This window comes from Engraulis encrasicolus, chromosome 9 (assembly GCF_034702125.1).
Source record: "Engraulis encrasicolus isolate BLACKSEA-1 chromosome 9, IST_EnEncr_1.0, whole genome shotgun sequence".
Lineage (NCBI taxonomy): Eukaryota > Metazoa > Chordata > Actinopteri > Clupeiformes > Engraulidae > Engraulis > Engraulis encrasicolus.
In genome coordinates, this window is record NC_085865.1 from 19701554 (window position 1) to 19725780 (window position 24227).

At 44.9% G+C, this 24227-nt stretch overlaps 1 protein-coding gene across 1 annotated transcript in view; it reads left to right on the top strand.

Moving 5' to 3' along the window:
* Window positions 1-7310: 7310 nt before the first annotated feature.
* The window catches only part of ankrd33ba (ankyrin repeat domain 33ba), a 22678-nt gene continuing 5761 nt past the window's right edge, over window positions 7311-24227 (top strand). The window contains exon 1 of the mRNA XM_063206717.1: window positions 7311-8407. Within this exon, the coding sequence (XP_063062787.1) occupies window positions 7997-8407 (411 nt within the window). The 5' untranslated portion in view covers window positions 7311-7996. The remainder of the gene's footprint in view (window positions 8408-24227) is intronic.

Sequence of the window (24227 nt, forward strand, 5' to 3'; positions counted from 1 at the left end):
TACAACAAGGAAAAAAAGTGATTGTAACTACTGTAACTGCTATAGCATTCCTGAATGTGAAGATTTCATCACAGGTTTTTATGAGCAGTTTACTGTCTTGCAATATACATTGTACACATATTCTACTAATGCGTAGCAGGAAATGATCTGTTATTACTTTTGTATTTTGAATGGACTCAATGTGTGATAAAATTGTAATTTGGCAAACAAGCTCTAGCGGTAACTGCTGAGCAGATGGCATGTTTTGTTCTGTTTTATTGTGTTACATTTGTTTTTTGTCCGGAAATGAGATTGTCATCGGGGCATTTCATGTTTCCTCTATTTGTGCGGTGAGGTTCAGTTTGAGGTCTCTCTCTCTCTCTCTCTCTCACACACACACACACACACACACTGAAAGTGTACAGAACTGAAGGGAAATTGTAAAGGTGACGTTTGCCTTAAACTCCAGTGACAAAGTTGTTCTCTCTCTCTCTCTCTCTCTCTCTCTCTCTCTCTCTCTCTCTCTCTCTCTCTCTCTCTCTCTCTCTCTCTCTCTCACTAACATCATTCAACGTAGTATAATTTACAACATCTTGTGCAGAATCAGTAGATTTGCACTCACAGAGGCATATAGGGCTGCCTTCTCACAGTGCCCCTGAGAGTTGCTCTCCAGGAAATGGCCTGTCTGCTTTCACACTATCAATCTTACATCAGGTGTCTACCAACCACATAGTTATACAACTTTTGGCAGTTTTTTTTTTTACTCGAAAACCACTATAAAGACGTTTTGACGTATGCAGTACAGCCTCCGCATTCCTGCAGCAGATGTGTTTGTGTGTGAGAGGAGTGAGCATTAGGAGCAGGCCTACATGAGGACAAAATCAGACCTGGACACGAGGACAAAAAGACCTAGACACAAGGAGGTAAGGTGAGGGAAGCTGGACAAGGGTTTTGTGGGAGTCATCGTATTTCCAAATGTTTATTTAAGCGTAGGCTAGTTCGAGAGGTGTCCAACAAGTACAGCTGCCTGCCTATCCCCTTCTTACCATAGATTTCTCGTACCCATTCACCTGTCCTGTTTGAAGGCTGGCTCTCCAATTGTCCCACCTCCTCCCCATACTCCTCCGTAGAGTGGTCCCACTCTACCATCCCTCTCTCTATTCACGGGATTACAAGCGGATCTCATCCCGGATGATCTCAAGAACCCTGGGACCAAGGCCTGCACCCATAGGCCACACATATGCTTTACTGTACACCAAGCACTCAGAGGCCGAACTAGTGAAAACAGATTGTGTACACAGAAAATAAATCAACATTTAGAGAGAACACTGGGGCCAAATACAAAGTAGAAGATGTTACTTTGACTTTCCAAATGCTGAATTAACACTGCATAATCTGTCTTCGTATGACTAGGAATTTTCTGGAGCAGCAGCTACAGACATGAAGGAAATCAGAAATGGACGATTGCGTATTGGCATACTGCAGGGGAGAGGGGTGGCTTTGGGGTGGTTTAGCGGTGTCATGGGATGTTCAAAACATGTTGCAGTGCAAGGAGGCAATCAACCAAAACTTCCTGCAGAGTTGTTAAGGCAAGACATGGAGAAAAAAACAAAGCACAAGGGGGTGTTTCATCTGTCTCAATGTTTCAGTATCATGGTGGCACACATGATTCCAATTTGCCACATATGTTCACATTCTCTCTCTCTCTCTCTCTCTCTCTCTCTCTCTCTCTCTCTCTCTCTCTCTCTCTCTCTCTCTTTCTCTCTCTCTTCCTATGTTCCAGGGGACGCGGGGGAGGCATGGTTCAGCCCTCGGACTTTACAAGCCTCTCTGGCGAAAGCGCTGACTAGCGAGGCCAGGGCCCAGATTGGTTTCAGATGGCCACTGCCCTGGGTGTAATAGTTGGCAGCCTGGGGACCCGAGGCACTGCAGGCCAGGCGTGGAGGCTGGAGCTCGAAAGCGGAGGACTGGGGATGCGTCGAACTGTCATGCTGTGGTTAACAGTGGGGCACCTTGGGAAACGTGCCCCCCACCCCCACCCCCGCCAACACCCACAACCTACAACGCCCACTCACCCCTGACACGGCCCTCCCCTGCTGCTCCTCTCCTCCACTCTCCCTATTGAGTTAAAACATGCTCAGCTGTTACCTCTTCAACTGTAAAATGTTGTAGTTATTCTTTCGGGTTGTACAGGGAAAAAAAAACATCTGACAAGTCCCTCCACGACACCCTGTTGGAATGCTATAAATACTGTACTATGGGTACTTGTAAACTACCCGGACACACCATATGCATGTTTTATCCTCTGTCTTTCTGTGTGTGTGTGTGTGTGTGTGTGTGTGCGTGCGTGCGTCCGTCCATCCGTGTGTGTGTGTGTGTGTGTGTGTGTGTGTGTGTGTGTGTGTGTGTGTGTGTGTGTGTGTGTGTGTGTGTGTATGTGTGTGTGTGCGCACAATCTATTCTGTAGTTGTATGTTAGTTGTATTAGACTGGGACTTGGAGTCAATAAAGGGGCCCCACAAAGATATAAATATGAGGTTGTATATGTGTGTGTGCACCTCATTTTGTTTTGCAACTGGTGACAGGGAGTTGTGGCGTGGGTGGGGAGGCTAGTCTTCCTATTGGGTTGCCTGGCAGATGCTTTGGAGGTCTGACACAAAACACAGTCTCTCTCTCTCTCTCTCTCTCTCTCTCTCTCTCTCTCTCTCTCTCTCTCTCTCTCTCTCTCTCTCTCTGCGCCCCCCTTGTAGAGCCCCATGTTAGATGAGTTTAATCACTACACAGCATAATCAAACAAACCCAAAAGCTATTGACAAGCAAACACTGGCCACAATCACACACCAGCAGCTCTCTTTGATTTGCTGAGTAAGAGGTTAATACGAGGACTCTGTCCTAGATTAGAATATGGAAGAGAAGGGGGGTGGGGGTTGTGGAGGGAGCGAATGATTTGGGGGATGGGGGGGCACATTAATTGCCAACTCAGACGGCCGAGGTAAAAAGCTGTTGAATTATTTTCGTTCAATTGGGCCTCCTTTGTTTATGTCTAGGGTTTTTCAGAGAAGGTCAGTCCCAGTATTACATCTCCTGCCTTGTTTTCCGAACGCTTAGTAATTAGCTGATTGACCTGCCATGCCAAGTGCTAATAATTAGGCAGAAAAGGCATGCTGGGAGTTTTTTTTCCCTCGTCTGTTTTTTTGTTTTTTCTCCAGCCATAGAAAACGTTTCCATCAAGGGTACCACATTTAATCTGTCAATGGAGCAACCTATTGCATATAGGCATTAATGGCTTTTGTAAAAACTGTTTGTACCCAAGGCAATCCAATTAACCTTTGTGGGCAGCAAGCTTCCTCCCAGCATTGATCTTGTTAATTATGAAAAACAAAAGCTGAATGTGTACTGAACTGAAGGGAAACTGAAAAGGTGATGTTTGCCTTAAAAACTCCTGTGAAAGACAGTTGGATAGTTGCTCGCTCTCTCTCTCTCTCTCTCTCTCTCTCTCTCTCTCTCTCTCTCTCTCTCACACACACACACACACACACACACACACACACACACACAGAGGGAGATAGACACACACAGAGACATGCACACGCAAGGGTTTGGAGACAACTTCAAAGTAAAACAACATGTTGTACGCCCTGACAGTATGACATTATGAATAGTCAGATCAAAGACAGGAAGATGAGATACATACCCCCCTTCACTGGCCACTCTGCTGATGTGTCCTTGTCAACTAAAGGACATAGAACATGCATGAACTTTGGCCCAGGAGATATTCGTCTTCTGATAAGCCCTGTACTGCGGGCGGACTTCAAACTCCACTACTTTACACCGATGCGTAGCAAAGGGATCTGAGCACTAATTTAATTGTGAAAATCAGCAAGATATAATTCATTTGTTCACCACTCTTTTATTCTCCATGTTTGAAATGTGTATTATATTAAACAAGTTATTTTGTTAATCATTGTGAAAATGTGTATCATATCAAAATGTTGTTGTAGCATTGGGATGCCACAGAGCCTCATCCATAATGCACGCCGTTCCACCAGTGGAACGTTGTAGTGATTGAAAAGTTACTGTAACTACCATAGGACTACATTACTATGACATCACATAGGGCCTTCTGTAATGAACTACAACTTGGTCATTGCCATTCTGGTGACTTTGCAACTTTACAACAGGACAGAGTGAGAAGTGAACAGGGAGCGAATTGGGAGAGATGGGGAGGCGTCGGCAAAGGACTCGGGCCGGGAATCGAACTGGGGTCAGCTGCACGGCAGGTGAGTGCCCTACCGGTTGGCCACGTCAGAGCCTATAAGGCTGTGTCTTAACAAGAGAATTAAATCTTGTGTTTTGAATTCTGGTCCTCTTTTGAAGAGTGTCATTTTCGGTTACTGCTTCCTGTTTGCCTTGTGAACTGGAAAAAAAACCAACAACAAAAAACAGTTTGCTTGTAGAACTTTAAAAAAAAAAAACATCTAGCCGTGTCCTGTGAGTTCAGGAACAAACATTAAGCAAGGCCAGGATGCTCAAGGCCCTCTGTGGAGACTGGTTGTGTCAGAGTAGGGCTTTATAGCACGCAGCCCTGAGGCTGGCCTTGGCTGGCTGGACTAATAGCACAACCACTGACTTGTGTTTTCTTTCAGAGTTCACTATATGCAGACAGTAGGGCACCTTTTTGTCATGCTGTGCATTTTCACCATTCAGGCTTTTTTTTTTAGCTGTGGGGGTAAGCCAGAAATATTATTTTTCTTTACTTATTTGATTTTTTAAAAAGTTCTTAGAGGTACTTTTGAATGTGCTGGAATTCTGAACATTGTCCAAAGTTTCCCAACTAACAGACACACAATCACAAAGCACACACGTTTGTAAGCCGAGGTGTCCACACGCACATACACTATACGACTTCTAATATTCACCATCACAATCATATGAATGTTAACAGTGATAATAAGTTTCATAATACATGGAGACCAGAAGTTATGCGACACACTTTGGCGGGGTGTCAATGTGGAGATTCTCCTCTATGAAATGCTCCATTGTGTGTTCAGTTCTCCTGGCCTGGCCGTCAGTTTCAGAGGTTGAGCAACGTGCCCAGCTACAGCTGCAGTGCAGTCCTCCTGTCCATCTGCAGCTGTCGTGGCTCTGGCCAGATAGCCAATTATCCACGGCAATTACAGCCCTTGTGTCCCTGCCGCTGAGCTAATTGCCGTCGAGTCTGGGGATGACGAAGGGTGAGACTGAAGGGTACCAGAGGACAAGAGGGTCTATGTCGAACAATCAGTCACGGACACACTGTGGCTGGAGAAGGAGACGAGAGAAGCCGGCCCCACCCGTATTCGAACCCAGACTGGGCCTCAAGCAATATGCTGCATAGGCAGAGATTCTTTAAGTATATAGAGATATACCAATGTAATAGGTTTCTATGGGCACCTAATGTGACCAGGTTCCGGTCTGCCTAAAAGGGCGTGTCATAATGCTCCTAGCATTGAATAGAACAGTCCTTAGGTCTGCCTAGGTCTGCCTAGAGGGGGATTCCCCCCCTTGCAATAACAGAACCCGGAAACAATGGGCCAACGGAACCTCTCTCTCTCTACTCTCTCTGGCATACAGTAGGTCTCCCGTTCAGGATTACCCCCACAGTATGCTTCACCCATCCCTGTGTCTCTCATCATGCTTCTCCCATATGTGAAAGAAAGCCCACTTGGGAAACGCCAACTCCCATTGTCAATTGTGACAAAGCACTCCACAGCACACAGTGCTCATTGCACACAAAAAAATGCATTTATGCTTCACCCGTGCAAGGGGGTAGCCCCCAATGGCGGCCCAAGGGAGCAGTGCGGTGGGACGGTACCATGCTTAGGGTATCATGGAGGAGGATGTGGGAGAGCACTGGTTAATTACTACCCCCACCAACCTGGCGGGTCAGGAGTCAAACCGGCAACCTTTGGCCTACAAGGCTAATGCCCTAACTTTACCCATGACTGCCCAGTGTGCAGTGGTGTAGTCTACATAGAACGCGGGTATACGGAGTATACTCACTTCTACATTTCATGGATTTCAGTATACCCACTTAAAATTGATTGATCCATTGTTTTGAATGGCACAAATATATACAGTATACCCACTTCAAAAAAAATCTCAAATATACAGTATACCCACCATAAAAAGTAGACTACACCACTGCCAGTGTGCCCCATAATCTGTGCTTCAACGGCCTCTACACTGGGGTCCCTCTCAACAATGTTTACCCATCCCATGGGGGTCCCTGTATGAGTGCCAATCTGAGTGCCTCCGATGGCCTTACTGCTAGCGGGGACAGAGTACTGCATGGGCCTACAGGGCCCAGGCCTAGGGGCCAAAGAGTCAAGGGGGCCCTGAAGCTCTGGCCTGTATATTTGCATTGCCATATTGCGCAAATCACACGTTTACCAACTGTTGGCTATTTTCAAATTTACACACCTGGCCTAAAACATTGAACCTTGTGTAAACTAGCAGGGGGGCTTCCTTGTTCTCTCTCTCAGTCTCTTTCTCTGTCTCTCTCTCTCTCTCTCTCTCTCTCTCTCTCTCTCTCTCTCTCTCTCTCTCTCTCTCTCTCTCTCTCTCTCTCTCTCTCTCTCCAGTGGGGACTTTCCCACCTATGGACAGATATGCGCGCATGCACCCATGCACGCTCATAGCCAATACCGTCAAATTCGATTTTACGCGTGAGAAAGATCTGGAACCATATAGACTTAACATGTAGTCATGTAGTCATTTTTGTTCATTTGTTTGTGTGAAATGATAGCTGAGACAACTTTATTGAGCTATTAAATTGAGCAGAGACAGACTCTAACGGTCTGTGTGATGCTGATGCGGCTACAAGTAATTACAACATAATCCATTTTCTTATACAATAGGAGGCTGACAGATTTAGGTCAGGTGAGCTTCGTTATTGTGGTCTAAAGACCTTGATTCCGACTTAGTCACTTAATCCAAAACTTGTTTTTTTTAATTACTCAACCGATTTTACCACATAGCCATTCCATCTACGCAAACAACAGACATACAAAAACTGTTACACAAACAGACCGTGTCACCGGGACATGAGTAACTTCTGTTTGGTTTTCTGTTTTCCCCCTTCGCTGCCTCATTTGTTTGACTGTGAAATGAGGGGTTGGCCACCACGCTGGTAGTTTCCGTGCTGAGGATTCCCCATCAGTAATAACGAATAATAGCAGTTGATAGAAGATGCGTCAGATAACGACCCAATGTGTGAACTTCACCAGTGCGTGAGGCTGAAAGTGTATGCTAAAAAGCTTCTTGACAGTTTAAGCCAGTCGTGCAGACACGGGGTTAGAAGGCTAGCAGTTGCCTTACAGTCTGGCAAATAATCTTGTGTGGACAGGACAGGCTGAGTAAATGAGCAAGAGGGGGATTGAGGGAGGGGGTTAGCCTATTAATCGGATTGTGCGCTACATTTTAGAAAACGCCTACTTCTCCACAGGAGCGTGTTCATCACTTACTAACCTACTTACCAGCCGATAGCATGTTCATACTGTCTAATTCAGTTTGGCGCTTCGAGTGTGTTGATAAATATGAGATGTGAAGAGAAGGGAACTGCCCTGGAAAAAAAGAAACTTTTTCGTTCTGGTGCCCAATTTTGGAGACGTGGATTCATGGGTGTCGATTGCTTGGATTTGTAGCCTACCTCTCTGTGGGATTGTTTATGGATATCATTTTGTCCATTGACCGAAGATTCAGCTGTTCGTAATGTTGTATGTGGAGTGCGTCTTCTGCGTTTTTTTTAACAGTGCGAACTAAACAATGACGCCTGGGTCAGAAGTGTCAAGGAGCCTGGGAAGAAGACGCAACCTTCTCGGTCAAAAAGTTATAAATGGTCGACTATAGTACGGCTGTCGTAAGTTTCATACAGTTAGCCGATATAATTTTCCATCTATCTGGTGGACTTTACGCAAATTAATGAGGGAGAAACCAGCGCGCACTTTTACTCCCTTTGTATTTCCACCAATGGTTCAATGGTGCTGATAACCGAGAGCCGGGATGGAGCTGGTTCTCCGGGGAAAGGCAAACAAGTTCAGCAGGTTAAAAGTAACGCTCAAGTTCATCCCGTAGCGGACATCAAAGTCGTGTTGTCGGAGGACGACAGCAACCTCGGCGACTACGAATCGCAGGTCATTGAGGAGGATGATTTCGAGGAGTACGATGACTTCTCGGAACTACGGGACTGCAGAAGCATCGCCTCTGATGACTCTTTCTATCCAGCTGACTACAATTGGGAGGACAGTGTTCAAAGCCCCCCTCCTGACAGTCCAGAACCACTGACTTTATTCCAGGCGTGTTGTGCAAACAACGTCGCCATGGTCAAACTCATGCTGAGACAAGGGGTGATTGATGAGGATGTCACAGAGACAGACAAGAACAGTCGAGTAAGTGGGTTCAAAAGCGCACAAACACATTGCGTTGTTCAGTTCTGAAAGTGCATGGCACGCCCGGTAATTTCCCTTTTGCGCACAATTCAGCAACACGTGTTATGCTGATGCTGCATGAGGCAGTCAAATGTGAAAGTGAAAAAGAAACATTAGTGTAGATCATGTGTGGAGTTTCGCCTGAGCGCGAAGACACAATTCACATAACAAATAACTGTTGCACTTATAGGGTATTTTCCCAAGGAAAACGTTTTTGGAAACCGTGTGGCTTCCACACCACCATAAGAATCTTGCCTAGGCCTATATATAACGCGTCAATGTCAGTTTAGCTAGTGACTTTAGTTTTGCTATGAATGTCACACTGTTGGCAGTTGACATCGAGGGCCCTTCATCAAACATGTGTGGTTAGTCATTTCAGTAAACACACCATTCCTGGCAAGGAATGCAGCCACCTAACCACAAAAACACAGGGGGTGCAGAGTACTGGTGAACACCCTTGCACTTGTTAAAAGTCCCTTTAGCAGAGTGCCCATGCGCAGTTTTCACCTACAGTAGTGGGCTATGGACGTCTGAGTAGCCTGCTTTCTGTATCACTGAGGCAAACACATAGCACATTCTCATGTAGAACTTGTACTTGTAAACGTGGGCCATTGATGAACATAAATGGTGATGCAAACAAATTATAGCACGGTAATAATAATGCATGCCATATGTAACTGTACAATTTAACACACCACTCAAAAATTATGACCTCTTAAAATTTCTATCACAATTGAAATAGCTCTGAATCGGTTTTAGTTTGTGCAATCTCATGGGTAATCTATATTGGACACTACTCTGTTATGTGAGTATGAGTGCATGAGAGTGAAATCTGTGGGGTGAGTGAGGCCTGGCGCAACAGCTATAAATGCTGGTTGTTGGCTGTGTCTGTGTGTGTTTGTGTTTGTGGGAACCAGTTGTGGATGCAGCAAACTCCAAGGCAGCATTACCTCTAATAACAGGACGTAAACACAGAGGCCGCACAGTCCCAGGAACAAGCAGGCCTTGTGTGTGTGTGTCTGTGTGTGTGCGTGCGTGTGTGCGTGCGCGCGCAGGCGTGCGTGTGCGTGTGTGTGCATAAGAGGTGGAGTTTCTAGCTGTGTGTGGTATAGAAAAAGCAGACACGACACATTTAAAGAGAGAATATATTTATAGAGTGTTTCTGAGGTGATCCTTGTAGCTACTTCAAGTGCATGTATGGAGCAGAAAGGGTTAAGTACACGAGGTCACAGTAAATGTGAAACATGTTGCAGTGTTGATTCAACACTTAGAAAGTGGGACAGATAAGAAGTTTTAATTCAACTCTCGAAGTGTTACATTCAGACTGCAAGGCCCTGCTGTGATTCTAAAAGATATTGCGCTGGGCTGCTAGGCCGGCTATCTGGGTTTGATTCCGGCCCGAGTCCTTTGCTGATCTTTTTTCAGAAAGTGTGCTCAACTCCCAACTGTTTTTTACAAGGTCCTCGGGTGCGAGCAAACAGCAAAGCTATGCTGATCTTTCCACACATCTTTCTCTCCCCATTCTTTTCCTGTCACTTCTTCACTGTCCTATCGCAAAGTCATAAAAATCGGACTGCAGAATTGACTGTCCGTGGGCCTACAGATGATATCATGTCTTTAGGGACACAACGCTGACAGCATACACTTGGCCGAGTCCTGTGAACATGTGGTTTAATGATTTAAAAAGGGCCCGTGTTTTTGGCAGAGGATGCCACTGAGTCAGAGAACAGGCAGCCAAGAGGAATGTGTTGTTAAGGTACGCCCTGTAGCATTATCTGGGTCCCCAGTGTGTGCCGGCTGGACTACAGCTCTCGCCCTCCTGATAGTCATGTACATAACGTACGTACGCTGTTAAGCAGGGATGTCAAACTCAGGCCCGGGGGCCAAATCTGGCACGCGGAGCCATTTTATTCGGCCCGTGAGATCATTTCAAATGTGTGTTGCAGTTGGCCCACATACACCATTACTGTATAGTGTAACAAGACTTAAAGATGAGATTTGGTGTGTCACAGGGTGTGCAGATACATTTGAACTGCCAAATATGATGGGAAAGAGTGTGTGTGAAATTTAACTATGAGTATGAAGTGCATGTATGCATAATTTTAGTCCAATTTTCAATATAGTTAAATGTTGAGTTCGGCCTGCGGCTTTGTTTCATGTTTTGATTTTGGCCCTCAGTCAATTTGAGTTTGACACCCCTACTGTTAAGTAAGAATGTGGGGACTACTCCCTACAGCGCAAAATGGGACCAGGGAGATATAGTAATTACTGAGGAGGAGATGTTTTCAACGTGAGGAAAGTGTCAAATTACCACCAGTGACAAGGGTGATGGAGGGGTGCAGGCTGTTGATTAGGTCATGTGTTGCATCATTACATTACATTACATTACATCAGGGCTGTAGAACTCAAGTCCGGACTCAAGTCTGTTTTTTTATGGACTCGGACTTGTCTTGGACTCGCTTTCAATTGGACTCGGACCTGTCTTGGACTCGGACACTGGTCTTGCCAAATTAAGTTAAGCTTTTGGACTGGATCGGGTCTGTCTTTATTTTGTTTAGAACATTGGCTATCATAAGATTCTAGAGTGGAGCTTGAAATCCAACAACATACAAGTTTGTCTTCACATCCATGGCATATAGGTTACCTTGACATTTAGGTAACATTCTCATTATTGACATTCATCCATTTCATTGTTTAACACTGACCGACATGTGTCTTGGACTTGACTTGGACTCTAATCTTTTTGGACTCTATCTTGTCTCGGACTCGGACTTGTCTCGGACTTGATTATTCTGGTCTTTCACTTGTCTCGGACTCTACTAAGGTGGACTTGACTACAGCCTTGCATTACAATACACTTAGCTGATGCTTTTATCAAAACAGACCACAATTATTAAAGTGTATTGGATAAAGTCCCTGGACAAATGTGGGGTTGGATGCCTTCAAGGTTCACTACAGTCATGGAAGAAAATGTTGGTAGGGGTGGGGTTCGAACCAGCAACCTTCTGATCTAGTGAGGCTGCATGGCTGCCATGTAATTATTATTAATGATGTTTTAAGCACAGGATCTGAATGTGGTTTAATTTATTTCATAAATCACATTCTGAGGTCCAAAAGGTAGGAAAACTACAACTGCAATGCACTCTGTAGAGATGGTGCTGCGGTTCACAGTCTAATCAATATTTTCAAATAGGCTGACTCAATAAAACAAACTGAATTTAGAAATGAAACCCAATGAACCAAATAAAGTACCACATGTATTGCACGTGGCCCAAATCAATATAAATATTTAGATGATGAATGACAATAACTTCACAGCACATTCCGACTGCCTCATGTTGCACTGAATATAATGATTGCTGTGATATACTGTGTATGATTTATGTGCTTGTCCCAATCGCTCTCTCTCTCTCTCTCTCTCTCTCTCTCTCTCTCTCTCTCTCTCTCTCTCTCTCTCTCTCTCTCTCTCTCTCTCTCACACTACTCTGTTGCCCTGCCATTCACTCCCTTGTACTGTCCGTAGCTCTTGTGAAACTCAAAACGCTGTCAGATTATCATATGTTCACACTAGCACTATTTGGGTATGATAATGCAGTGCAAACATGACACATTTTCCCTTTAGCAACGAAGAGTTCATTTCTGGTTCTGCAGCCAGATTATTACCACCAGTGCCAGCTACCACACTGTACTCCTTTGCCCTGGAGCTGATAGCTAGTTGATGGTAGGGGCAGCTATGTCTGTCTCCCTGCCTGCTTTCCTGTCTGCCTTCCCTGCCTCGCTGCCTGCCTGCCTGCCTGTCCGCCGAGGGTATTGCACACGTGTAATTAAAATGGATGGCCCCATCAGCGGCACATGCAGACCCAATCAATAGCAATCCCCCTCTGCACGCCCGGGGGAAGAAATCATGTGAAAAGCAGCAGCAGCAGCAGCAGCAGATATCACTAGCTAGCGAGCTGAGCTCTCCTCTCCCCTCTCCCTCACAGCCTGTGGCTGACCCACAGCTAAAGACCTTGCAGTGGCGCTCAGTGTTAGGCCTGGCCTGGCATCAGGGGCGTGGCAGCAAATTTTGGGCCCTATGTAATAAGTTCCAATGGACCCCCCCAGCCATATATTTTCATAAATCTGACTGTGTGTGGGCCCCCTATGGAGCCCTGGTGACTCAGCCACAGTTTACCTACCCCCCACACCCCTGCCTGGCAGTGCTTCTCCACTGCGGACAATTTCTTCTTACCTCTTTCAGTTAGTGAGCTGCTGAAAAAATGATCAGTGCAGGTGCTCTCGCAGATTCCATTCATCACCCCAATCCCTGAAGCTTCATGAATTTTGTGAGAGTGTAAAAAGCAGTGCAAAATGTGGAGCATGGTGTAGAATTACCGTGACGCTCTGTTAGGCCCACACTGAAAATATACAATATGACATGCATGAGGCAGTATAACAACGGAAACAGGATGCTTCAGGGTTTAAGTCAACCCTCTCTCGCAGAGCCTCTTACAAACCTGTGAACAAAATGGTAATAGAGAGAGGTGGATCGCATCGCACTCAGTTCTTCTTTTCCTTGCAGGCCTAATTATTTTTTACATATTTCTTTAGCAGCAGAAAAAAACATACCAATATGACCTCTCTGACAAAGGCAACAGCTGAAACATTTTTCTGTTTTTCTGCTGCTAAAGAAATATGTAAAAAAAAGAAGAAAAAAAAAGCACACTAAAAAACAATTACAAAGAAAAGAAAAGAATAGCAATCCACTTCTCCATTCTACACTGTTTTATTCAACTGGAGACACACCACAAGAGGGAGCGTGGTGTATTGGGAACAATTACCTTTGCAATAACATGGTAATGGCCAAGTCTAAATCTTAGTGGTAATGTCATGGTAATGCTGTCATGATGTAGGCTAGTTCAGCTATTTCAATAGATAGCGAGTTGGATTGTCTGCAATCCCATCTGTACCAAATGGTTGCCATCACTTGGGCTCTGAAGGACGTCAACAAATCATACATGAATCTGATAAAATAATGGTCACATTGTTTCACGGAACTTGTTGCATTCAGCTTGGAATTCCACTCGATAGGGTAGTTTTTCCTTTTGCCTGAATATTAGATTTTCTCCCTGAAATTAGATCCGGATACACTGGTCAGTGAAGCAGCAAACTTCCATCACCAGCTCTAATTAAAACAACGGACCTTCTTAGAGTCAGCGTGTGTCCTTGGAGGTCATTCTGCCGCATCAGGGTTTTCTCTCTGTGTGTGCCCAGTAAATCTAGTGGAGTTAATTTGACCCCCAAAGAGTGAAATGCAACAGTATTTTAGTTGGAACTGCTTTCTAAGTGTTGAATTAACACTGTGATACTGACTATGTACATCACACTGTCTGTGTGCAACCCGGCATGACAAAGCCATCCAGAGTTATTCCTGGCAGCCAGAGCCCCAGAGTCATGTTTAGGCTTTTCTCTAGAAATAACAAGACCCGTGAGGCGCCTGACTTAATATCAATAGTCCGGGTTTGAGATCATAACATCATAGTCACGTCTTCTAGCGTGAGGGCTCAAGTGGTCAGTGTGAGAGTGATATATCATGTTACTCCCCACTGGGAAAGAGAAAAGGAGAAAAGCAATACTGCTATCTTTCATGTTTCATTGAGGTTTCTGAACTGAAACATGAAACGTTCAAAGCAGCTTTAGATTGCATTATGTTTTAAATAATGTTTTAAAATGAAAGATTATGGTCGTAATAACTGTCTGAGGGCTTGGAAAATGTGAATTGTGTGGTTGGGGGGTGAGCGTTGTCTCGCCATCCCCCATAAGAAGATTAGTCATCATCCTGTTTTCCCCGCACGCCTCATGTTTCATGGAGGTGGCTTGAATGTAAACATCAGGTTGACGCCACTGGCTCACAGTCCCATCATGCATGAGTTCAATTCTGTCCGCAGGTTATTTCGGGGTTCTATCCCCAGATTTCACCTCTCTTGATCCCAGCCATTTCCTACAATCTCTTCACTGTCACAATCAGATAGAGGCATAAAAAACCCCTAAAAATATATAAAAAAGAAGAACATGTTTCATGAAGGTGGCTCACCATAGCTGGAATTTAAACATCAGATTGATGCCAAAGGGCCATAGTCCCACTAGTGACGGTTGCTATACAGTAGAACATAGAGGTTGCCACTGACAATATTTGGTCCAATCATACATGAATGTCTCGACAGATATATAGCACTAGATTCAGTCTTACTCATTTCTGTCTTTAAAAAAAGAAGAATATGACCATATGTTGCACCATATTCCAGTGAGTTTGCCCCTACCTGAGTCTACCTTGGCCTGGCTGTCAGTCAAATGGTCATTTACTAACGCCTGTCTGTCAATCATCCCTTGTCAGTCATATGCTTCTTTAACGAGTGCAGTAATATAGGGTCAGACAGTCCTCATCAAACACAGAAACACCACAGAGCATTTATCACATAGTGTGTTCAATACAGAAGGAAACGTTGAGTCAATTTTATTCACGGTATATAGTAACAGCGGCAGGCACACCTCTAATTTGAACCTCTCACAGAATTGCTGTATATATATATATATTTTTTAAAGTGAAATAGAAACAGATTGGATTTGTCAGATTTATTTTTTCATCAGTTAGCAAATCCACAGTTGCTTTCCTCTCCCCATCACAGTTTTTGGAAAAGTGGATGCCAGTTTAAATTCTTATCAATAAACATGTGTTGGAGGTAGTTCAGAACTTTGCCATATTCACTAGTACACCTTGGTGCCTTGTCAGGGGATTTGTCAGATTGGTACTCTCAGATTGTTGGTAGCAAATTAAATATAAAATTAAATATATTTAGATCTAATTGAAGTATGAGTTTATGTAGGGAATGCCAAATGAAGTGACATGTTACCCAGATTGTGTTTCTGTCAAAATTTCAGTGTAGGGACACTTAGCTGTCCAAGACGGTTTAGCTTGAAGCATATTCATAGAGTATTAATTCATATTTACTGCAATCCGTTTGCATGTGTGGAATTGCTTAGCAGTTTTTGTCTTGTCAACCACTGCTAATTTGCATATCCTGCTATCTCAGACGTCCCTTTATCTAAGTTTTCCACCGTCATCTTGGGTCAGGAAGGGACAAGACTCTAAACTTTTTTCAAATAATGAGATGGGGAGAGTTGACCTTAAAACCCTTTAGTCTCTTTGCTAAACAAAAAGAGTGTGTGTGTGTGTGTGTGTGTGTGTGTGTGTGTGTGTGTGTGTGTGTGTGTGTGTGTGTGTGTGTGTGTGTGTGTGTGTGTGTGTGTGTGTGTGTGCGTGCGTCCGTGTGCATGTCTGTCTGTGTCTGTGTCTGTGTCTGTGTGTGTGTGTGTGCGTACGTGTTCGTGTGTGTGTGTGTGTGTGTCAGGGGCTGAAGGGGCTTATCCTTTCTATTTTCAGAGTTGAATTGGACCCAGATTACACGAACATAAAGCATCCATCAACACCTCCCTGCACAGGAAGAAGCTGTCCAGTAGATCTGATAGGACTTAGGCCAAACAGTGGGCCAAACCAACACTTGAACCAGGACACAGGATAGCCCATTGGTCTATCCATTCAAATAGTTACAAAAGCTACTCAGGAAAGTGCTGTGTTACACAGGAAGGAATTGTACTGTGGGGCTGCGTCTGATGTAACATGTTAATGACCGTTCCCACCGCCTGGATAAGGAGAGCGGTTCATCCAGGGTCATACTTCTGCATGATCCTAATACAGGCTGGGGATTTAAAATAGATAATTAAATAAATAGACATACACAAAGGCGCGTTCACACACACAGAGACACACCGTCTGTCTGTCTGCAATGTACGGACAGATTCATTCTCACTTTATTTCTCTCTTCTCTTCTCTTCTCTTCTCTTCTCTTCTCTTCTCTTCTCTTCTCTTCTCTCTCTCTTCTCTTCCCTCTCTCTTTCTCTCTCTCTCTCTCTCTCTCCCTTAATACCACCATGGAGCAGTGGTTTCCATATGGGTGATCGGGACCCCTAGGGGAGAGGCAAAGGTGGGTGGGAGGAGGGGTGGCGGGGTCATGAACAAATGGGACTTTGCCTAAAAATGGGAAATCCAGGTTAACAGCCGATATAAATGGGTTAGTAATCTTTTGTATGGTTAATAGATTTGTTTGCTTTTCCTGTGAATTAATGGCAATGTTAATAGCCAAACTTTTAATGGAAAATCTAGCAATAATAATGGACAAAAAAAATGCGTAGGTCCCCGCAGAAAATGTTTGGGAACTAATGCTTTAGGAAGTGCATTTACATAAATTGGAAATAACATCCATATTTGTGTTAGGCCTATACGTCATGTTTTTCCAGCATATAGTAGATGCGTTATAGATTAAATCAATCAATGTAATTGTGCTAACCCGTTTGGTAATGCGTTACACAAGTGCTTTTGAGGCTTCCCAGAGAACCTGGAGTGCGTTTCTTAACAGCATCATTGCTAACTAAGTTAGCAACTTAAAACTTGGTCGCATGGGGGGCTGTTGTGTACATGTGCACACGCTCTGTGTGTGTGTGTGTGTGTGTGTGTGTGTGTATGTGTGTGTGTGTGTGTGTGTGTGTGTGTGTGTGTGAGAGAGAGAGAGAGAGAGAGAGAGAGAGAGAGAGAGAGAGAGAGAGAGAGAGAGAGAGAGAGAGAGAGAGAGAGAGAGAGAGAGAGAGAGCGTGTGTGTGTGAGTGTGTGTGCCTGCATGGGTGCCTGCATGTGTGTGTGTGTCCGTTGTCTGTGTGTGTATCAGTGTATGCACACATCTACAGTATGTGTGTCTGTGTCTAAGAGCTGGTCGCGGGCAGTCGAGGCCGTCCGGGCATGCAGGGGCACTGTAGTGTGTGTCACTGCTGTGTTGTCTGGAGTTATTTTTAGCCTCCGCCTCCAGCTTTGTGTCAGCGGGATTAGAGAGTTCAGTGAAGGTGCAGCACTGTGAGTGTGTGTATGAACAGTATGTATATATGTGTGTGTGTGTGTGTGTGTGTGTGTGTGTGTGTGTGTGTGTGTGTGTGTGTGTGTGTGTGTGTGTGTGTGTGTGTGTGTGTGTGTGTGTGTGTTTGTGTGCGTGAACAGTGTGTGTATGTGTTTATGTGTGCGTGTACATGTATGTGTATAAACAGTGTGTACAAGCATTAGTGTGTCTGTGGGTGTGCTTGTGCGTGTGTGCACTTATATGCGTATGAACACTGTACGTGTGTGTTTGTGTGTGGGGGGGATGTTGTGTGTGAACAGAGTGTGTGTGTGTGTGTGTGTGTGTGTGTGTGTGTGTGTGTGTGTGTGTGTGTGTGTGTGTGTGTGTGTGTGTGTGTGTGTGTGTGTGTGTGTGTGTGTGTTGTGTTTGGGGCCTCTTCTGAGCTGCACAGCAGGACACATTGCAGGGCAGAGGTAGGGAGTCCGGGACACACACACACACGTGGACATAGGCAACAGATGGACCTCCCCCCCCCAACACACACACACACACACACACACACACACACACACACACACACACACCCACACACACACCCACACACACACCCACACACCCACACACACACACACACACACACACACACACACACACACACACACACACACACACACACACACACACACACACACACACACACACACACACAGGCCACCGCTAGGCATAAGCAAAGTAAGCAGAGCGCTTAGGGCCTCAACCACTTCGCCCTCAAATTTGGGGCCTCCTAAATTGAGATTAACTACAAAACGTATTATTATGAGTTAAATTATGGGGGGGGGCTCCTGACCAGTGATGCTTAGGACCTCCAAAACCTTAGCACAGACAACCACACACAGAGACAAACTGTACAGTGGATTACACCGCTAAGAACAAAAGAACACGTGGGGAACACACTCCATAGAGCCCACCCCTCAGTCTCTTACGTAGTTTACCTGGAAAAATGAGAACACCTTATCAGACTCTTCCATCGCTGATGAAAGACGATTGAATGAAAGCCCCCCCAACCCCCCCTCCCCGCTGCACAACAAAACAAAATCCACTGGCCCGGGATTTCTCTCCAACCCGGTCAGGATCATGGAGGTGGTGGTGGTGGTGGTGGTGGTTGTTGTCCCTGGAGCGAAGCAATACAGTAATGGGCTTTGTGGAATCGGCCGGTGTAGGTGGGCAGGCAGTAGGTGGGCAGGCAGTAGGTGGGCTGGAGCTGTGTGTGTGTGTCTCTCAGAGTCTGCTGCCATGGCCGCTGCTGACAGATTTTGCCGGGCCCAGGACAAAATCATCTGGAAGCCCCCCACCCATCCAATACATAGAATGTAATGAGGACCCAATTTTGGAACCCTCCTGTGCCTGGAACAACTGACCCCTTTACCCCCCCCTGTTGGCTTCACTGCCTGCTGCATGAGACAGATGGGCCGTTTGCCACCAGCGTGGCGTAGGGGTTAAGCCCACCAGCAGGGCCACTCACAGCTTTCGCCGGGCCCAGGACAAAAGTCATCTCATAGGGCACCCAATCCAATACATGCAATCAGGGCCCTAAATTAAAAATTTGTCACCACCAGCCAAAATGGCTAGTAAGATTTCATGTGAGAAATGCAAACACACACTCAACTCACACTCACACTAATGGGTCAAAGTGGCTAGTAAGTTGGTCTTTTTTTACCAGCCAAGGTGAAAATTTGCCAGCATTTGGCCGGTTGAAAACCCAATTTGGGCCCCCTTTCACCCAGGGTCCCGAACAACTGACCCCTTTGCATGTAGATTAAATCTTACTAGCCAAACACACACTCGCTAAATGGCTCAAAGACAATGGCTGGTAAGTTTGTCTTTTCTACCACCCAAAGTTAAATTTCGCCAGCATTTGGCCGGTTGGCTGGTGTTAATTTAGTGCCCTGTATATAATGAAATAAAAACCCGATTTTAAGGCTGTGTTCAAAAAATCGATCCACGATCCAATATCGATTCACGTCCGAAAAATCCGATATCGATCCAAAACTTTGTGGATCGATCTTTTTTTGCGGAGGCCCATCCCTATATTCTCAACCGCGTCGGGAGCTCTCTTCAACATAGGCCTACACACTCATGCACAAATACACGGGGGCTTTTCCTGACAGTAGTGGCCGTTTTTACTTTCGACTATTCATGGATTTATTTTATGCATAGTGCAACCTTCCCGCGGCCCGCCAGGAGCTAGGCCTACATTACACCGCTTTCGGAAATGCCTGCAGTTGCGTTGCGCAGCATTGTTGTTATTTCGTCTGTCAAAGTTATAATAGCCAGAAAAACTTTGTCTGCATTAACACGGGGCATTTCGTGTGCAACACGCTATAATAGGTTCAAATACATTTCCGAGTAGTGTTATTGACAAAAAACACGAACCCAAAATGCCATGTGATTGAATATCGGCAAACAAACCATTGTGGGCTACACGCGCTGGTTCCATTCATTTGAAACCTAAAAATGCCGTCGCTTCTTCTTTTAATAACAGCGAAGGAAGACACTTTGAGTTGGGATGGAGTGACGAGTTTTAATGGGATGACAAAATAGATGATTTGTAGGCTGTTGAAATTAGGATAAATTATTATCCCCGCCTTCTGACTTAAACTCCAAATGCGAGGATGGCAAGGGAGACGAAAGGGTGCTTTTCACATTCACACGCGTGCACAAGCATGCACCCATACAGATAAAACAGCGTGGTGGGAAAGGATCAAATTACTGAGATTAACAGCTGCGTTACGTTAACTGCTTCTGAATTTATTTATTTTTTAATTTGCGTCAAAGCGATTTTTTAGTGCCCATCTCCACGGTTGACTGAGAAATATCCACAGCTCTAAAGCAGCGTCAGATTTCAGCGATATCTCTTCTCAGCGCTATAGATTACCAGTGCGACATCCACTAATCATGTCCCATTACACAGACAACCTATAATCAATCTACAATATCAAACTTTTGCATAAAAACACTTCCTCACCACTTTCCCACCGTCAACACTCAACGCCAACCCACCAGAGGGAAGCGCACGGTCTCCCTGACCTGTCAATCAAACGGTCTGTCTGCGTGTGTTCTATAGGCCAATGCTATGCTGTATGTCTGTAGCAGTATGTGTTACTGAGAGATTATATTGGCGGTTTATGGATTGTTATTTATATTAATTAGGCTATTTAGGTTCATCATGCATAGTCTGTTGAATGTCATGGTGTAGGCCTAAGGCATTTATTTATTGCATTTATTACATTTATTTAGGCCTACCACCTTTCTTTCTCATACTAAGTTTCCCACCTCTACCATACCAAGGTAGGCCTATTTCATGTTTGTATTGGCTGCTGAAGCTGATATAGGCCTATATGTTTTTATAGGCCATTTACAGTACAGTTTGACATTTCATATAGCCTAGTTCTATGCATCACTACATTACACTACACTCACTACACTCATATGATGCTTTTTGTAGTTGTTAAAAGATGCATGAATGGGTTAAAGTGACAATCCAACAATACAATAGATCGATATCGAATCGGATCGAATCGAATCGTGAATCGAATCGAATCGTGGCCCTCTGGATCGAAATCGAATCGATCCAGCAAATCTGGATCGATTCCCAGCCCTAGTCCCCCATCTCTCCCTGGGCCCGGGACAGCTGACCCCTTTGTCCCCCCTTGTTGGCTTCCCTGCCCACCTACTCATCAGGGCAACACCACTCAACCTGCTCACTCCTACTTGTACACACCAACCACGGCTTTCCACCTTGAACCAGGCCGCCTGCAGGGTGTGTGTGTGTGTGTGTGTGTGTGTGTGTGTGTGTGTGTGTGTGTGTGTGTGTGTGTGTGTGTGTGTGTGTGTGTGTGTGTGTGTGTGTGTGTGTGAGAGAGAGAGAGAAGAGAGAGGAGAGAGAGAGAGAGGGAGAGAGAGAGAGAGAGGAGAGAGAGAGAGAGAGAGAGAGAGAGAGAGAGAGAGAGAGAGAGAGAGAGAGAACCCGAGTGTGTGTGTGTTTATACGTATATGGGGTTGCATGCATCTCTGTGTGTGAGAGTGTACGTATACGTGTGTCTTTGTGTGCAGAAATGTGTATGTACTGGATGTTTATGTGTACATGTAACTGATTGTGCATATATATGTAGGCTACTGAGAGAGAGAGAGAGAGAGAGAGAGAGAGAGAGAGAGAGAGAGAGAGAGAGAGAGAGAGAGAGAGAGCGAGTGTGTGTGTGTGTGTGTGTGTGTGTGTGTGTGTGTGTGTGTGTGTGTGTGTGTGTGTGTGTGTGTGTGTGTGTGTGTGTGTGTGTGTGTGTGTGTGTGTGTGCATGCCTACATGTATGTGTGTCTGCACTGCATGTGTTACATGTTATGAAACTTGCATATGGAACGGTGTGCTCGTGACGTTAATGGGGGAGGATGCATTAGGAAGCGCTGCAGGCATTATACAGTAAAGCAGACAGGATACCAGCTGCATAGATGACAAGAGCAGAATAATCAACTTTACCTGTCTCCTACACACACACACACACACACACATGCATACACATGCCCACAAATGCACACAAACATGTGCGCGCACAAACACACACACATGCGTGCGCTCGCAGACACACACATGTACACACACATGTACACAACACACACACACACACACACACACACACACACACACACACACACACACACACACACACACACACACACACACACACACACACACATCAGCATTCCCCTTCAGAGGGATTTCTGCACAGATGCTGATACGGTGTCGAAAATTGATAGCGTAGGCTGAGCAGAGACATACAGCGTTAGTGTATTCCGCAGTCAGTTTAGATGTGAATTACATGATGGCTTCTTTTTGGATCCTTCCTCCTATGAAGCAGGTGGTCATGCAGAAGAAGATACAGTGTTTAACCCTTTGAGGAGTAAGGATTTTCCCCCAGTTCTTCTAGAATTTTACTTGAACACTCTACAGCTCCCATAGAAGCCTATGTTAAAAATCTTGTGAAGTGCTTATGACATCATAATGAGAATTCAAAATGTTGGCCAAATTCTAATCACATATTTGTGATGGTACTCCTCAAAGGCTTAATTGTCAGGGTCTGTAGGGACCTGTTAACGTGGGAGTTGGAATGTGTGCGTGCGTGTGTGTGTGTGTGTGTTTTGTGCACTTGATCTTTGGGAAGTGTTAACTTGAGCATTTGGAACGTGTGTGTGTGTGTGTGTGTGCGTGTGTGTGTGTGTGTGTGTGTGTGTGTGTGTGTGTGTGTGTGTGTGTGTGTGTGTGTGTGTGTGTGTGTGTGTGTGTGTGTGTGTGTGTGTGTGTGTGTGTGGACCTGTCTTTGATTAATGCCTGGCTGTTTGTACATTCAGAACAAATGGGGGTCCAGTGTGAAGGAGATTAATAACTTACAAACAGCCAAATACATCATTCAGCACCACTCATAAATCAGGAACTCCAGGACACCAAAGTGCTTTTTGGTGTATACAGGCCACCAAGTTTACAACGTGTGTGTGTGTGTGAGTGTGTGTGTGTGTGTGTGTGTGTGTGTGAGAGAGAGAGAGAGAGAGAGAGAGAGAGGGAGAGAGAGAGAGAGAGAGAGAGAGAGAGAGAGAGAGAGAGAGAGAGAGAGTCAGAGAGACAGAGAGAGAGAGAGAGGATGTGTGTGGTCTGTAGTGTTGTTTTGAAGCAGACGGTTGTCAACCTGACCTAAAATGTACTTAATTTCAGTTGGGTTCTAACCTCAGATACGCCCCTGGAACTATCACATAATCTTATCACACTTTGTTCTGAAAAACAAAGCAATCCCTTTTTGGTACAATACACTTTGTCTTCTATTGGTTCATGCCGCTTCAAAACCGGAAACGTTATTATTTTTTATGTTCTGGAACGGGAACACTCATTTAAAAATAATGGTAACCGGTTAATACCGGTTAATATCGTTCCTCAAACTAAAAAAAAAAGTAATTATTTTCCTGTTACCATGACAGCTGAGGTTCACATCCTGTGTGACATCAGACACTGAATGGAGTGAGAGCTGTGGACTACAAAGTCTCCACTCTACATCTTAAATAAGAGAAACCACTGTCATACAATAGGGCAGACTTTCCATTGCATCATTGTAAGACATTGCAGAGAAGCGCATGTAAATCGCACCGAGAATGTTCGGAGTTATTGGGCATCCATGGCCGCTTCAAATATGCATAAACTCACAATGTCTATCATAGCGCTCCCCGTGACCCAAGTCTGCGTTCAGCACACATTTTCATCATTGAGGTTTATTCTCCGCTTCTCCGCTTAGGTCGTCCCTGAATGACAAAATTCTGGATGATATTCTTTTCATCCTCTTGAATAAACAGTTTGGAATGTAGGCCAAGTCATTTGCACTTCCGTCTTTCTTGGTTAATTAACGTCAGTTAGGCCTATGGGGAGTAATCAGCTGACAGGAACGAAATTAACCGTTCCGGGAACAATATTTTTTTGTTCTAACCGGTTCGGGACAGTCAATTTTTGGTGGAACCCATAACCGGAAACGTTATAATTCCGTTTCTGTTCGGAACGGAACGTTTGGAAAAAAATAATGGTTCAAAGCCCTACTTATCACACTTTGTTCTGAAAAACAAAGCAATCCCTTTTTGGTACAATACACTTTGTCTTCTATTGGTTCATGCCGCTTCACATAGGCCTAATTATCACATATTGGTCCACTGCTTATGTCAATGTGTGGATTGCTTGATATTTTTCTTCTCCTGGCTGTATCATGAATGCTCTCATCAGAAAGTCCAGAACTCAAGGGTTTTTTTCTGCGAAAAGGGAACCGTGTGTGTGTGTG